The sequence below is a fragment of the Thamnophis elegans genome, chromosome 3 (assembly GCF_009769535.1).
Source record: "Thamnophis elegans isolate rThaEle1 chromosome 3, rThaEle1.pri, whole genome shotgun sequence".
Taxonomy (NCBI): Eukaryota; Metazoa; Chordata; class Lepidosauria; order Squamata; family Colubridae; genus Thamnophis; species Thamnophis elegans.
The window spans coordinates 60,340,754-60,356,825 of record NC_045543.1 but is presented as its reverse complement, the minus strand read 5'-3'; the positions used below and the strand labels follow the sequence as shown (position 1 = coordinate 60,356,825).

General features: G+C 41.7%; 2 protein-coding genes across 2 annotated transcripts; one reads left to right on the top strand and one right to left on the bottom strand.

The window, feature by feature from the left end:
* Positions 1-7,492: 7,492 nt before the first annotated feature.
* On the bottom strand, positions 7,493-11,527 carry TOPORS (TOP1 binding arginine/serine rich protein). Its single transcript, XM_032214623.1, is given in 7 exon segments — positions 7,493-8,545; positions 8,547-8,853; positions 8,856-9,050; positions 9,053-9,866; positions 9,868-10,044; positions 11,360-11,394; positions 11,397-11,527. Coding segments are annotated over 7 exon segments (2,601 nt in total). The 5' UTR covers positions 11,440-11,527; the 3' UTR covers positions 7,493-7,515.
* Positions 11,528-12,728: 1,201 nt separating this feature from the next.
* SMIM27 (small integral membrane protein 27) lies at positions 12,729-16,007 on the top strand. The gene is made up of 2 exons (XM_032214498.1): positions 12,729-12,897; positions 14,621-16,007. Exons 1-2 carry the CDS (start codon positions 12,853-12,855, stop codon positions 14,729-14,731), a joined length of 156 nt encoding a protein of 51 aa, XP_032070389.1. The 5' UTR covers positions 12,729-12,852; the 3' UTR covers positions 14,732-16,007.
* Positions 16,008-16,072: the final 65 nt, after the last annotated feature.

The window sequence follows — 16,072 nt, the reverse complement described above, 5'->3', positions numbered from 1 at the left end:
TGTGACCAGAGGTTCTACTGTATTCATGCCTTTACATACTCTATATCACCTCAAAATGTTGCACAGCCTTCATAAGTTTCTAATACAGATAAAATTAATACAACATCAAAACCATAAAAAAGTAAAATTAACCTGGCTGGAAAATCCTATGCCTGTCTTGCTATTATTACTGACACACTTGCTGCAGTATTGATGGCTAAAAGAAAAAAAATATTGTTAAAGTGTGTATTATGTTCACTCCCATGTCTTGTCTGCTGCGTTGATTTTGAATTTATTAAAAGAGCTTATTTTACATCAAATCCCTCTCATATTATTCTCCTATGTTCAATAAACCCTAAGAGACAGCATACCTATACATGAATTCCTGTAACTGTATATTTAGTAAATTGTGGAGCTGAGTTTATCCAATTAACTCAGTTTTTGGACTTGAGTAATCACATACAATAAAGGAAATAAAACTATTTAGAATGAAGTGTAGTTGGCTATTGTGATTAAGGGTGTCATGCAGAAACAATTATAGTTTTGATCAGGAAAATACCCTAAAAAAAACTTTTGTTCTTTCAGGGTTTTTTAAAAATGATTTTTCCATGGCACATCATAGTGTTACACATATTGTTTTGAATAAAAAAACAGCAGCTGCACATTTTTAAAAACCTACATTATTTTAAAATGCATTAAAAAATAAAAGAAAAAACCCAGCACACTTACCAGCAGGCAGAAAACTCCAAGTCAATCCAAAATGATATAGATGTTAATACAAAGAACTGAGCAAATTGAAACTTTCCCACCATTTTGGAGCAGTCCTCCAACCTCCGTGCCCCTCCCCTCCGGAAAATCCAGGAAGTAACACTGGTGACCTCTCTAGCCATTTCCTGCAGCTCTATGGTACTAGATCATTTTTTTCTTATAAAATAAGGTAAATGCGACCGGCGCGGGGGGGATCCGTTTTGTTGCTTTAATGTTTAATATCTTCAATGAAAGTACTGAGACAGAGAGAGAGAGGGATTAGACAGGGTGTCTTTTGTCTTGCCCCGGTTAGGATTTCTTAAGCAAATCCACTGGGCTTTCAACATGAAGCCAGAAAATCGGGACTTTTTTAAAAGGCGGAGGGACACGGGAAAAATTGTTATAAAGCGTGCTTGTCATGCTGAAATCGGTATGTCTGGTCACCCTACCCATCCCTCCTCAGCCGCGAGACGCTGTAAGCGGGCAGACAGTGAGGAAAGCGCTGCAGCTTCCCGGCCTGCTCTATGAGCGCTTTTTCGTCTGCACCCCGATGTTTTAAAACCCCAGCTCTCCAGTCAGGATGCGCAGGAATGATCAGCTGTAATTGGAGTGGAGGGGTATTAATGCCGCCACCGCCTGAAAGCAGAAGATTGCCTAAGTCAGAGGTCTTCAAACTTGACAACTTTAAAACTGTGGACTTCAACTCCCAGAATGCTGGCTTCAGAATTCTGGGAGTTGAAGTCCACGCGTCTTAAAGTTGCCAAGTTTGGGGACCCTGGCCTAGGTCAGGGATCGGAAAACTTAAACACTCAAAGAGCCATTTGACCCGTTTCCCACAGAAAGAAAACACCGGGAGCCACAAAGGTCCTAACCGGAAGCCCCCTGTTCAATTCAGGAGCTGACCGGAAGTTCAGTTCCCCCACCATAGAATCTCCTCCTAGCACGGTGTGCTTTTTCCTCTACCTGTCATAACCGAAAGCCCTATCAATTGTGGAGACAACTGGAAAACCCTCCCCTGGCCATAGAGTCTTCTCCTGGCACACTGTACTTCTCCCCACCCCCACCGGAAGCTGCTCTCAAAATTGTGGCGCCGACCAGTGATGGTGCCACAGCAGAGGGAGGAAAGAGCCACATGCGGCTCCAGAGCCGCAGTTTGCTGACCCCTGCCTAGGTGATTCAACTGTCCCCTTCCCTCTGTAGGAAGTTAACACCCACCCCTCTCCTAGAAGAATGAAATATTCTACCAAATATTAAAAGGCAGAATATTGTACTTCCCTGGATGAGAAAAAGAAGAAACATGTTTTTAAAGACAAAGCAGCTTCCATGTTTCCAGTGTCTTTCTCCCCACTTGGAACTGAATCCAGATGGGCATTTCTTCCAACACCTCCCAAACATTGGAAAAAAAGGGGAGAAGCAGCTCTTCGACAGATAAGGGGAGCTATATCCATATACAGGGTGGGCCAGAATACAGATAGCCCTTCACTTAACGGCCACAAAACCCCAACATTTCTGTTGAGACATTTATTGAGTTTTGCCCCAATTTACGACCTATCTTGCCACAGTTGTTAAGTGAAGCACTGCAGTTGTTAAGTAAATATGGCTTCCTCCCCTTTTGCTTGTCAGAAGATTGCAAAAGGGGATCACATGATCCCGGGACATTGCAATTATCATAAATATGAGTCAGTTGCAAAGGATCTGAATTTTGATCAGGTGACCATGGGGATGCTGCAATTGGTCATAAGTCTGAAAAAAAGTCATTCACATTTTTTTAGTGTTGTTTTAACTTTGTTCACTAAATGAACTGTTGTAAGTTGAGGACTATGTGTACTGTTCATCACAATACACATTACTCTTCTCTCTTGACAGACATCAAAATTAAACATTTTATTTATTTTTATTTAGACCTGCTTGGTTGCCAAATTTTGATTGCCTCTTATCTTCATCTGTTGAGGGTAGCCCTGTACATTTCCAGCTTAATCCCTCCTAGGATTGCGGAATCCTGATCCTATGGGGGCAGATCAGAAAGCCTCTAAGAAAGTACCTCTAGGGGTTAGTGAGGAGCCAGATGATTGAAGCACCATTTCGATCTGTATCAAATCTGCCCAAGCTTCTTATATTAGCCAAGTAAATTTGGTGCATTACCAGAAGACAGAATTCCAAAGGTGAGGAATTCCAAAGCAAGACATTTCTAGAGACGGCCCTTCCCTTTGCAACTAGAGCCACTGTGATCTGCTGATTAAAACACCAGGAAAGGTCCATGAAATTCTAATCCTGTCTCAGCCATGAAAGCCAGCTGGATGCCCATGGGCCAGTCACTCACTCCCACCCCAATTCACTTCACAGGATTGTTGTTGTGAGGAAAATAGGAGGATGGAGTATTAGATATTTTACTGCTTTCACTTGTTTATAAAAATAATAAAGAAGAAAAATACATAAACTCTTGTTTCAAAGAATCAGTCTGAACTTGTTTTATTCCATCCTGACCCATCTAGCTTGCAGACTTCAAATAAGGTTCTCCATAATATCATCTGTTCCGTTCTAGATGGAGATGCATAAGCTGGGAATCATCAAGATATAATAAGTTGTGATTGTTGGAATATTTTCCTTGTGTGTTTACACTAAGTTTAAGGATTGATAAAAGATTGTATAGATAGCAGAAATTCCATTTTAAAAAGGGAGACATCTGGCTCCTGCCATTAGAAATAAATGACTACCTTACGTAGCCAAACTTCTGTAAAGAAACATGTAACATATGTATCAGAAGACAAATACTGGTATGTAGAAAGAAAGAAAAATTATATAGACATTGTATCTAATCATATATAAGGAAATATCTGTTTTAGCAGAATATGAAAGGAAGGATTAAACAGGAGAAAGATGTCCATGCTGATAAAGCATGAACCATTGTAATTAGCTATTCAGTTGATTAAATCTTTATACTAAAACTTATAAGGAAGGAAACAGGAGCAGTCCATAGTGACCACCACCCAATATTATTTGAAAACTTTGGGTTGAGCATATATTTTCCCTTGTCCCATTGTTATATTGGATTTCGGGACACGAATTGCTGGAAAAGGTGTCTGATGCTTCTGATGGACCATAGGATTATTGCAGTTAAGGACTTTGTGGCCTAGATAAGCTATAGATACTGCAAAAGTCATAAATATCACTGCATATTCCTTTTGTTTACTGAAAAATTTCTTCCTTGGCATTGAAAGGTTGCTGGAGAAAAAGAAGCCTCGCATACTTAAATTATCCAAACTAAGTGCATGGGCATAATATAATCTGAAGCAAAACTCTAGGATGATTCTGCAGATGACAATATTCCCTGCTCTGTATTGCAAAGAGTCCGTTCCATGTCCATCACTTTCTTCTCCAAAGAACCAACTTTCGGTATCTGTACGTTTTGGATAGTGGGAGGCTGTTTATTTCTGATTACTTAAATCAGTTCAGTCTGAAGAATAGAAATAAGAGTAAATGATATTGTATCCACACAATAGCACACATTCAGATGTCATACTTTTTCCTGGTCTAAATTAAAAGTTGCTTATATACTGCTACCAATATACATTATACAGTATATACCAATGCATATGAGAAGTTGTTTTTTAGATACATAAGGATAGGTGGGTAGGTAGATATGATAAAGATAGCTAGACAGGCGATAGATGATTGGATGGATGGATGGATGGATGGATGGATATATATATTGATAGATAGATAGATAGATAGATAGATAGATAGATAGATAGATAGATAGATAGTGAACTGGCAGACCTAGCTTTTTTCTGACTTTTAGAGGTCATGGAGAAAGTGTAGTGGAATTTCCAGTAGTCTTCCTTTTTAAGACTGGAGCTTCCTGTTTTCAGAAGGGGAAATCTAAAATATCATTTCTTTTGTCCCAGAATCACAATCCACCCTATAATAACCAATATGCATTCCTTCAAACCAGTATTTTTCACAGAACATGGTGGTTCACATGGTTAGGATGCTGGGTTGGAGGTTAGCAAGCTTGCATTCAAGGCCTGTGTGTTGCTACATCATGGGGTAAGCTCCTGTCATTTGCTCCAGCTCCTTGACGGACATGAAAGGTGCCCTCAGGGCCATACCCAAACAAACTTTTAATCATTTCAAACCCGGAAGTACCTTAAATGGTGCCTCCAACACAACAGGAGTGTTCTCAACCTCAGCAACTTTTAAGATTTCAGTTCCCAGAATTCCCCAGCCAGGATTGGGGAAACAGAACTTAAGTGTCATTGAGATTGAGAAATACTATTTTACAGACCAGTCCGTTGAATTGACCTCCAGGTAGTACTTATTCATAGTTGTAACCTGGGCTGCTAAGCTACAATAAGGAATTGCTTGAAGGCAACACTTATTACAAAATATACATGGAGTTTATTTTTGTTCAGCATTGAAGCAAACCTAAAAATATCAATGAATTTAATGGTTTTCTATTTTTTATTTACAATTTCAATTTGTATACCTACCCACTTGCAAATGACTTGGGGGTAAGCTTAACAAAGTTAAAAACAATAGAAGGAACCAATTAAAACAGAATAGGAACTGTTGTGTTGGAGGAAAGTGAAATCACAATAATTCAGCAGTTGGTTTATAAAAAAAGGTTCAAAGTAGTTGGCTTACAAAAAAAAATCACTCTTGAAGATTCTCTTAAAGGTAGGCAGGTTGTGACTCTTTAGACCGGAGGTGTAAAACTCAAGGCCCGGGGACTGGATCTGCCCCGCGGGGTGCTTAGATCTGACCTGTGGGCCCATCCTGTAAACTGTGAAGAATCAGCCTGCAGTGCCTCTGCCAGTGAAAAGGGAGCTCAGGAGGGCTGCCTGTGGCCCTTGTAGGCTCCGTTTTGGGCCGTGATGGCCTCCTACAACCCTCTGCCAGTGAAAAAGGTCAGGGAGAGGGCTGGCAGAGGGCTGCAGGAGGCCATCGCAGCCAAAAACGGAGCCTGAGAGGGCCATCGTGGTCAAAGAGTGGCCAACTCGATATCACTCAATGAGTTACATCAAGCTGGCCATGCCCACCCTAGCCACACACGCCCAGCTCCCCTCAGCTCAAACACAACACTGATGAGGCCCTCAATGAAATCGAGTTTGACGCCCCCGTTTTAGACTGTCGGCAGATGTGGGGAGATAGGGAAGAGAAATTGTGGTGTGGAAATAGAATGATCATGCATTGCCTAATTGCAGTCATTTAATCAGTTAATCAATTCTCATGCTAATGTGTATCTCACTCTGCTTGATTTACCTTGAACAACCATTTCCATGTATGTTATATAACAGTGATGGCTAAGCTTTTGTTGTGTGCCAAAAGTGCGCTGTGCATGCATCTTGCCCCCCCCCCCCTTTGACTATTTTGGCTTCCAGGTTGGTGTAGGCAGCTTTCCAGGCCCAAAACGGAGCAGCCGGGACCTTGTGTGTGCCACTGCACCTCGTTTTGGCTTCTTGGTTGGTGCAGGAGGCCTTCCCAGTCCAAAATGGGGCACAGAGCGCCGTGGGAGGCCCCAAAATGCAATCTAACGCCCCCGTGCATGCACCGCCCCTTTGCGTGCATGTGCATGTCCCCCACATCCCTCCGCGCATGTGCGGCACAGACCTGAACACCAGCTGGATGGTGGGAGGTGTGCGCTCATGCCCAGTGGAGATGGGCTAGTGAGACGGCTGGTGTGCCTGCAGAGAGGGCTCTGGTTGCCACAGGTGGCACGCATTCTATAGGTTAGCCAGCACAGTTATTTAATCAAAGACTAGCATCCATATTTATTAACACAATTAAACTCCTAATATCAAACAATTATGCAAACCTGCAAACTGTTTTAAAATTCCATATTAAACATTGATTTGAAAATTTTTGCTAGCCTCATTCAACAGTGATTAAATCTAAATAACAGAGTCAAAAGACAAGAGAGGTAGATGTAAGCATTCGTATTCACTCATCAGTACCTACATTAGAATAACAGAGTTGTAAATCAGCCTCAAATATAAGATCTAGCAAGAGGATTAAGCCTATAACATATGCAAAAAAGCAACCAATGACAACCCTTACATCCACAAGAGGTGCAGAGTGACATGAAAACAACCAATGACAATCTTATGCCTACTGGAAGCGTAGATTGTAAAAAATGAATCCCTATTTAATCTACTTGTTATAATTTAGTAGGAATAAGTCTTACTGTATGAAGTTTTTAATTGGGGGACTTACGTAGAACAACACTAATCCAATAAAGGCCAACCACGTCCTTCTGATGTCAATATTTTATCTGGATAAATGGAAATAGATCACACCTTAACTCAAATAAGAAACATTAGCCTATTGATAATTGTTTGCTCATACATTACTTTTAACAGATCAGCCATGGGTTTAGCTTTTAAACTAAGATAAGCATATAACAAAATTGAACCAAATCTGATTAAGGCAAGTCTTTTTATCATGATTCTGGGTCTATACCGCCACCTTTAATGAATAGCTACAGAGTGAAGCCCATACTTTTCTTGCATTGAAAATGTAACCTAGTCAGATAATGAAACAAGCCAAAACCAAACTCAGAAAGCACCAGGGACTCCAAGGTCACATTTGATTTTATCTATTTATTTATTTAATAAAATTTATTTCATAAAACAAGTTATTTTTTCTTTCTTTAAATTAAAAACAATAGCAAACAATTATTAAAAACATTAAAAACTAAAAAAATCTATGTCTACATCTACATCTAAGGCTTAACCTATGTAAGAGGGGGGGGGGAATCTATTTAAAAAAAAAAAAAAAAGTTTTTAAAAATTACACATCTTGCTCTGGTGACTGTAGCTGGCAGTGTGAATTGCCATTTATCATTTGTGCCAGACGTAGAAACAAAGATGATCTCTTAGTTGGCAACTGGTTGAAAATTTTAGATTCTGTAATGCCATTCTCTCTATCGCTATCACTGTCAATTGTAATCACAACAGAAGGCAATGCAGAGGAATTAGTCAGATTGGTAGACTTAATTCTTTTTGGTTTCTTTTTGTCATACTTTGATGTACACACCCCTTCATAAATGATTTCCACACTTGGGCTTCTTGACCGCTTCTTCTTCTTTTTGTGCTGAGTCTCTGTTTGAGGTTGTCTGTCTACAACGCTGGTGACTTTTGCACAAATGGTTGGATCCTTCGGTAAGGATTTCTTTAGAGCACTGCTTTCTCTTACCGAAGAGGCTTCCTCGCTACCTCTCTGGCTGCTCTCCAAGTGACGGGTTTTGTATTTCCTTTTCCCACCCGGCTTTTCCGAACGTCCTCTATCCGGATGCCTGGAAGTTCTTGATCTGCTGCTAGATGGGCTTCTTGATCTGCTGCTAGATCGGCTGCTAAATCGACTTCTTGACTGGTTTCTCGATCTGTGTCGTTCATAACTTCTGACTGCGTTTGGATTGTATAAAGCATATTCACTCCTTTTTTTGCTTTTGGAGTAATCGTCTCTCAAATAATAATCTGTGTCTTTAATCCTGGAAGTTCCACTATAGTCTCTGCTTTGAGATCGTGACCACCTTAAATCTCTCAATTCAGTGCTTTCACTACTTAGAGAAAGAGATCGGGAAGTACTCTTTTCTCGAGTTGATCTCCTTTTATTCTTTTTGTGCTTATGTCTACTGCCATCTCTTTTCTTTTTTCTTTTTTCCCTACTGCGATGCTTCCTCTTCCTTTTTGAACTGTGATGCTCTCTGTCAGAATGCTGCACATGCGATTCAGGTTTCCTTCTTTTTGATGAACTGTATCCATGACAGGCTTCCTTTGAAGAAAAGCTTTGCAACAAAGATGCTCCTCTGAATTAGTCTCATCTTTTCGCTCCTCTTCGGTTTTCTTTTTTCATTGGAGAGATACTCATTAATCTTATTAGCAATGCCATCTCTGGATCCAGTAGAAGATGGCGAAGCAGATCTACTAACATCTGTCGGGCTAAAGCTACAGAACTGGATAGGCTGCACTTTATCTGTATCTTCCTTTTTCTCATCATCAGCTGAAAGTTCAGAGTCTGAGGATAGCTGAACAAGCTCGGGGGTTCTCTCAGCTAATGGTTTAACGTAGTCCACAATTACACAATTGTCCGATGAATCACAACTGTCACCATTCACCTCTATATTGCTTGTTCTGGCATCTGCAACCCTGTTCCATTTCCAGCAGGCTCTTCATCAGAGCTTTCCGAAGTGTTTAATGCAGTTGGAGACACATGCACTTGCTCTGGGTTAGAATAGGAGGGGCCTGGGGTTTCGTCATCCCAGGGTGCCTGGCCTGTGTCAGTTCTGAAAGCATTGCAATCGGGTGCCTGGGTTTCTGTTTCATCGGTGATATTGTAATAATTGAAGATTCAGATGCACTTCCTTCTTCTCGTGATGGAGCCGGACAATCATAATTTGCATGCTCATCATACGCTTCAATATTAAATGGACATCTGGCAAAATTTATAAATTCGTGTAAGAAATGCTCTGTGCTTTGCAGTAAGAAAGGCTGTAGTTCGTTGGCAAATGCCTGGCTTTCCAGGTCAAACTTAATCAAATTGTTCATTATTACATGCCGAACTATATTAATGAGCGATCCATGAATTCCAAACAGGACCGTGAGTTCACGTTTTAGCCATGGTACCAGCCTATGGAGGCAGGCAGGATTCCGGCGGAAAAATTCAGCCGATATGTCCCTATAACGCCCTCCATCTTCAATGCTTCTCACACGTGTGCCAGAACGATACAGAGCTTTTCGAAAGCTAATCATCTCTTGCTCTTGAATGTGCCGCATAAATCTACCTTCCAAACTAGCTTGTCGCCTTGATGCAAGCCGTCTGATCATCTGATGCATTTCTGCATCTCTCTGCCTTGTTGTCTGAGTTGATAACCCTTCAAACAAGATCCCACAATTTGGGGAAGCCATTGTCCTTCGAGAAGAGGAAGACCTCTGGGAATTAACACTTGCAGGATGTTCTCCTGTTAACGTAGTTCGGTAACGGAATCGCCTCCCATTAGGATTAGCAAAAGATTCTATTTCTGAAGGCCTCACAGAATGCACCTTGTAGTCATCTGCAGATCTCATGCTGTGCACGATGGAATGAAAGGGCTGTTTACAAAGTGGGCATTCTGCTTTGTTTTTGGACCACTCCAACACACACCCGGTAGCAGAACCTGTGCCAGCAGCGATCCAAGTAGGCCACATTTTCAAACAGGTCCAGGCAGATCGGGCACTTAGAATCTGGAGATATTTCCTCTGGCATTGTCTGATGCAGCCTGTTGATGCCAGATAGGAGTGAATTATCCTTTGGGAAAATATCAGCCAGGGGTATCAAGCCCTGAAAATGGAAAAGAAATACAATAATCAATGTAAGCTTGACATGATTTGTATTGTATGTTTGTATTGAAAACTACAATGTAAAAATACCACCAATTTATCAGATTAAATTTGTTTCCCGCAAAGCTAAGTTATTTCATTCCTCATTCAGAGATATATTCTCCACTCCTAGATCAGATGGCCCCACACTGTTGTTGTTTAGAAGAAGCACAATAACATTTTGTTAACCTTGGGTAACAAAAGTAAGATTCCTTGCTACCCTATGCCTAGCTTGTTTTAGCTTTACTTTTTATGATTTACTAACTTTAGTGAAATTTTTGTAAGCCATGTGAGCTGCCCAAAATCTTTGAGCTGTGGGTAGCATACAAGTTCAATAAACATTTATCAATTGTTTTTTGTAACTCATGATTAATGATTGTAACTATGATATATGACCTATGACCTATTGGTTGCTGTTTATATTGTGAGCTTATGCACTGGAGACAATAAAGAATTCCATTCTAATCTAGTCTATTTTAATCAGCAATGAGAAATCTGGGAAAGGATATGGCTGTCTGCATTAAAACCCTCAAAAAGCAGATATGGTATAAAATACTAACAGAGCTTCCTGAATCTTCGGAGTCAGAAGAAGATTGATTTTTGTCTCCCATCCGTATGCCTAAAAGCGCCAAAGGCTGGCCAATCTTCAGAGCAACAGTGCCTCTAAATTAAAAGAAGAGTCACTTGTGTCTCCCTTCACTATGAGATGCCCAAAAGAGCCAAAGTCTGAGCAATCTTCAAGGCCTCTAAGTCAGAAGAGCCACTTGCATCTCCTTTCAATATGAGATGCCTAAAAGAGCCAAAGCCTGGGCAGTCTTCAAGGCAACGATGTCCCTAAATCAGAAGAAGAGCCACTTGAGTCTCCCTTCACTATGAGATGCCTAAAAGAGCCGAAGCCTGGCAATCCTCAAAGCAACGGTGACTCCGAGATTATCCAAACCGCCCTTTCTCGCCAGTACGAAGAAGAACTGAAGGTGGGGAATATGCGGGGCTGCTATTTAAGCATCCCGGCAGCCAATCAGCAGCCACAAAGGGACCCCGAGTTCGATTTGCCATTATCTATGGGGACGGGGGGGGGGGCGCGGGGGGGGGGGGAAGAGAGATCCAAAAGTCCCGTTGGCCGCGGCCGTTAAAAACGAGTCTCGGGGGCATGAAGACCCTCAGCCAAGGGCAGAGACTGACGACCTCGCTGGGCTCTCCCCTCCTCAAGGGAAAAGTGCCCGGAAGATCCAGAGTTTTGCCGGGCGCTCTCCTCCCAAAAGAAGCCCCTTACTTACCGGTTTGGACCGTTGGTGCCAGCGGCGACGGCCATTGCGCCGGCGGCTCGGCTCCTCCGTCGCTCTCGGGGGTCACACATGGACGGCGGCACAACCGAAGACAGCTGATGAGAAGGCTGCCGCCGCTGCGGCTGCGGCTTTGGGTTGCTTCCCCGTCCTTTCCAAACCGGATGCACAATCTAAGTGGCAGACAGGGGGAGGAGTCACTTTCCGGGTTAGAAGGGAAAAGGGAGCTGGGGCTAATTTAAAAAAAGATTAAAAAAAATACATTTGTTTTTCAACAGCAGCCCAAAGACTCTTCGCTTGGGAATGTCGCGCTCTCTTTCCTTCGCTAGTTAAAACGAAAAGGGTTCAACCCAGGCTTCCTTGGCCGCGCTAAAGCTTGTATAGTTCCATGACTTCAACTCCCATAAACCTCAGCGATCAGGACAGTGGCCTCAAAGCATCTCGGGATTTATAGTTCAAAAGTTTGTTGCTGTTGTAATGTGAAAGGGGATGTGTGTCTGTGTACATCGGTAGGTCCACATTCCTCGCAAAAGAAGGAAAAGGCCACGTTCCCAATCATTTTTTAAATCCATAATTATCATATATCAGTCAGAACGAACATCAAAGGAAAAAGCAAGGCTCTTGACGGCACTTGACTCGTTCTTATTCATGAGAAAAACTCGGTCAAAATTGGAGCTCAAGACAGAAGCTGTCCACTTCCCTTCCTAATTATTATTAAATACATATGGTATCCGATTCCCAGCAGATTTGGGCGGTTTACAAACTCTTAAAAACAGATCCAAACAGGAAAACAACGCAAATGAAAACAAACGAAAAAGAAAGATAGGAACGATAACTAACCAGGAAGGGGGGGGTGCAAAGAAAAAGAAGAGGGCTTCAATCATATTTGCCAAATACATCTCTCTGATGAAACTTGGAAAATGTTCATTTCTATTTCCCTAAGGAAGTTTTTGTCCGTAGTGGGGGGTGTGTGTGTGCATGGGGGGGGGGAGACCCGCACAACCAATTACCAAGGCTTTTTTGGAAGAGGCTCCCCTCTCACCGATTAATTTCAGATTATCAAAGATTTCAAGAGATTTCCACCTCTGCAATGAGTTTTGATAGTATGGTAGCCAGGGGTGATTCTACACACCTATTCGAAACTAAGGATCCGGCTATCTTAAAATCCTTGATGTTCTTGGCAAGGAAGGGAAGGGGAAGGATTAAATCGGGGAGGACGGAATCAAAACAAGGAAAAGCGACATATTTTTGCTGGAGACCGAGGATATTTGTCCCTGCAGTTCGAAAGAATCGAAGAAACCGTCCCACCGTCTAATTTCAGGAGATACCTGGGAATCTCCCTTCCCGGAGGGGGGGGGGGAGAAAGAGGAGGAAGAAGCTTTGACTCCCTTAATAAAAATGGCTCTCCCGACTTCCCTTTCCTGCCGCTCTGCGAACATCACTTCCAGAGCGAGGTGAGGGTGGAGCGCGAACGGGAGAAGCTGGGAATGGCGCTGGTAAACTGCCGAACTCTGGAATGGTTCTACTCGCTGGTAAGGCGGTGTTGGTTTCTTCCTCCGCCCACCCGGTCATTTCTTTTGTTGTTTGAGGAAGCGGGACACACGGCCTCTCCCTACAAAGAAATCCAGGGAAGCCGATTTACGGGCTCAATTCAAAAGCAAGTAGCGGTGAGGGGGATAGGCCCCATGGGAAGGTGGGGGGAACTCCCTCTCAACCCCTGTCTCGGAGGAACGGGCCTGGGACTCCCCCTCCCCCCCCCCATATTTGCCATTCCCTTGAAAGCCAATTCCTCCATGCTGGCTGAAGCTAAGCTTCTGTCTCCAACGTCGCTTCTCTTTCTTTCAGTCTCCAGATTGTAGACACTTTTTAAATAAAGGGAGTCACCCAATACGAGAGACCCCCGTGTGGTTATTTTGTTCTCTCAATTGTTATTAACATTTTTAAAGGTAATATTGGCACTTTTAAGATGGCAGTCTAGGCTTTTTTTTAACCTTCAGAAAATCCGTTTTTCTCTTGTTAGCCAAGGCCATTTTTTTTTGGTGGGTGAGACTTGCTTTTTCAGCAACTTCAGGAAGCCCTCCACTTACGTCAGTTCATTTAGTGACCATTTATAGTTACAATATCATAGAAAAAAGCAACATGACCATTTTTCACCTTTACAACCGTTGCAGCATCCCCATGGTCATGTGATCAAAATTCAAACAATTGGCAACTGACTCACATTTATGACAGTTGCAGTGTTTTTGTGATCATCATTTGTGACTTTCTGACAAACTCAGTCTGAAAACCAGATTCACTTAACAAGCATGTATCTAACGTCATGACTCAACAACTGTGGCAAGAAAGATCGTAAAAATTGGGTAAAACTTAACAAGTGTCTCACTTAGAGACAGAAGTTTTGGGGTCAATTGTGGTCATAAGTTGAGGGCTATCTGTATTTAGATTTCTTTCAAAATTTCCAGAAGCCTAGATTTATATGGAAAGATATATATGCATTCTGAAAGTTCAGGAATGTACTCACAAGTTTTAAGAAACATATAAACCTAACTGGGAAATACTTTTCCCCCCCATCTTTGATTTCGGGCATCTGCTTACCGTTTTCCTGTCAATATTTTAGAGGTAGTTTGCCATGGCTTTCTTTGTAGTGCTGCTAGAAAAGTAAGTGGCCTAAAATCACCCAGCAGCGCTCCATGCTTAAGGCAGGACTAGAACTCCTAGTCTCCTGATTTCTAGACCGGTGCCTTACCCACTAGACCAAACTGGCTCCAATTCTGGCTTACTGGGATTTAAATTAGGCCATTTATACTGTAAACTATGCATTATAATTTAGCAAATTAAATGCAAAAAGCAAGCTATGGTTTATTCAAGAAAAGTGGTTAACAAAACTTATTTTCACTCTGGTTTTGGGGTGAAGGTATTGGACTAGGATGGGAAGAATCAAGTTAGCAATGGAATTTCACAATGTCTTAAGACCAGCCATACTCTCAACCTAACAGGGGTAAAATAAAGGCACTCATGGAAATTCTTGAACTCCTGTGGAAAACGCAGAATGAACATTTAATAAATAGTAGCAGTACAGTACATAAGCACGGTCTTAGTAAGACACCCATCTCATATGATCCTCTTCAGCCCCTGGCTTCTTGTAGGTAAGCTGCAGATTTGATTTTTGTGGTGGGGATAAAACAAGTATAAAGAGAGGCTTGACATATCAAATGTAAATTCATATTAAGGATATTTTGTTCTTTTCTTTCACAGATTCTTCTTGCTATTGTATTGCTTTCATGGGGCTACGTCATTTATGCAACTCGAATAGCAGCCAAATGGCACTTAAAGGAGATGTATCCCACACAAGCCCAGAATATTTAAGACACCTTCAGAGTGAAATACCACAGAAATAGAAGCACATTCTATAATTCCATAAATAATAATCTGCAAAAACTTGCATTCCAAACTAGAATGGCTAAGCTGCAGGAGTATTGAAGCTTCAGAAATAGATTTAGTGTTGTAATACTTAACACTAATAATGTATAATTGAGAAAAATCGGGGAAAATATCCTTGATATATTATTTTTAAAAAAGAATGTACTGTTCAGGCTGGAGCAAAGTATTGCAGGCAGTCTACAAACCCAGATTACAGAATGCAGCAGTCTTCTGAATAAATAAATGATTCCAGAGCTGATATGGAAAGTCAGCCTTATGAAAGACATTGATTAAGAAACTGATCAAGAAGCCAGTTTGGCAGCAGATCAAGAAGTCAACCTAACAGTAGATCAGGAACTTCCAGGCGTCCTGATAGAGGACATTCTGCAAAGATATATGAGGAAAGGAAATATAAAAGGCAATTACTAGGAGAGGACCCACAGAGTTAACAAAGAAACCTCTTCTACAAGAGAAAGCAATGCTCTAAAGACATCCTTACCAAAGCATTAGGCCATTTGTGGGAAAACTGCTAGCAATGCTGACAGGCTCTCCCATTAATATTGAACAACATATAATAATGCATAATTTAATGTTTGATCTAGAAAGCCAGGCATGTGCTAATTAATTACAGCTTTTCTTATTCCAAAGTAAGGAACACTTATATGAGTTTATCAACTTTGCTAGATGCCCTTTTACTATAGATGCGTATGATGAGCATGCAAATTATGACTGTTCAGCTCCAGCAGGTAAAAAGGGAAGCAACTCAGTCTTCTATTACTACCATATCTCCTGATGAAACTGAAACCCAAGTACCTGAACATAATGCTTTCAGGCACCCTGGGATGATGAAATGCCAGGCTCATCTTATTCCAATTTAGAGCAAATTCATGCTTCTCCATCTACTGTTTTAGACACTTCTGCAAGCTGTGATGAAAACCCTTCTGCAAACAACGGTTGCAGATGTCACGACAAGCAAAATAGAAGTGAATGATGACAACTGTGATTTTTTTGACAACTGTTGTTGACTATGTAAAACCATTATGAAGTAAAGACTCAGTGACGAGGACAGCCATACATCTGGATCCTGATGGCCGGCAACCCTGTGGCAGGCCCAAGAAAAGGGGGATGGATTGCATCGAAGAGGACATGAAATACATGGGTGTTGCCCCTAAAGATGCGCTGGATCGAGCCAAATGGAGAAGACCCTGCCATACCGCGGGAGTAGCACTAGAAGAAAGAGCAACCTATCTAACTGCGCAGCTTTAGTGCCACAGATGTTAGTAGATC

Bases quoted from the DNA above. Each gene is read 5' to 3' on its own strand.
- SMIM27 (XM_032214498.1), top strand. From the start codon at position 12,853: ATGGCGCTGGTAAACTGCCGAACTCTGGAATGGTTCTACTCGCTG. The intron at 12,898-14,620 runs GTAAGGCGGTGT...TTTCTTTCACAG, and splicing joins TGGAATGGTTCTACTCGCTG to ATTCTTCTTGCTATTGTATT.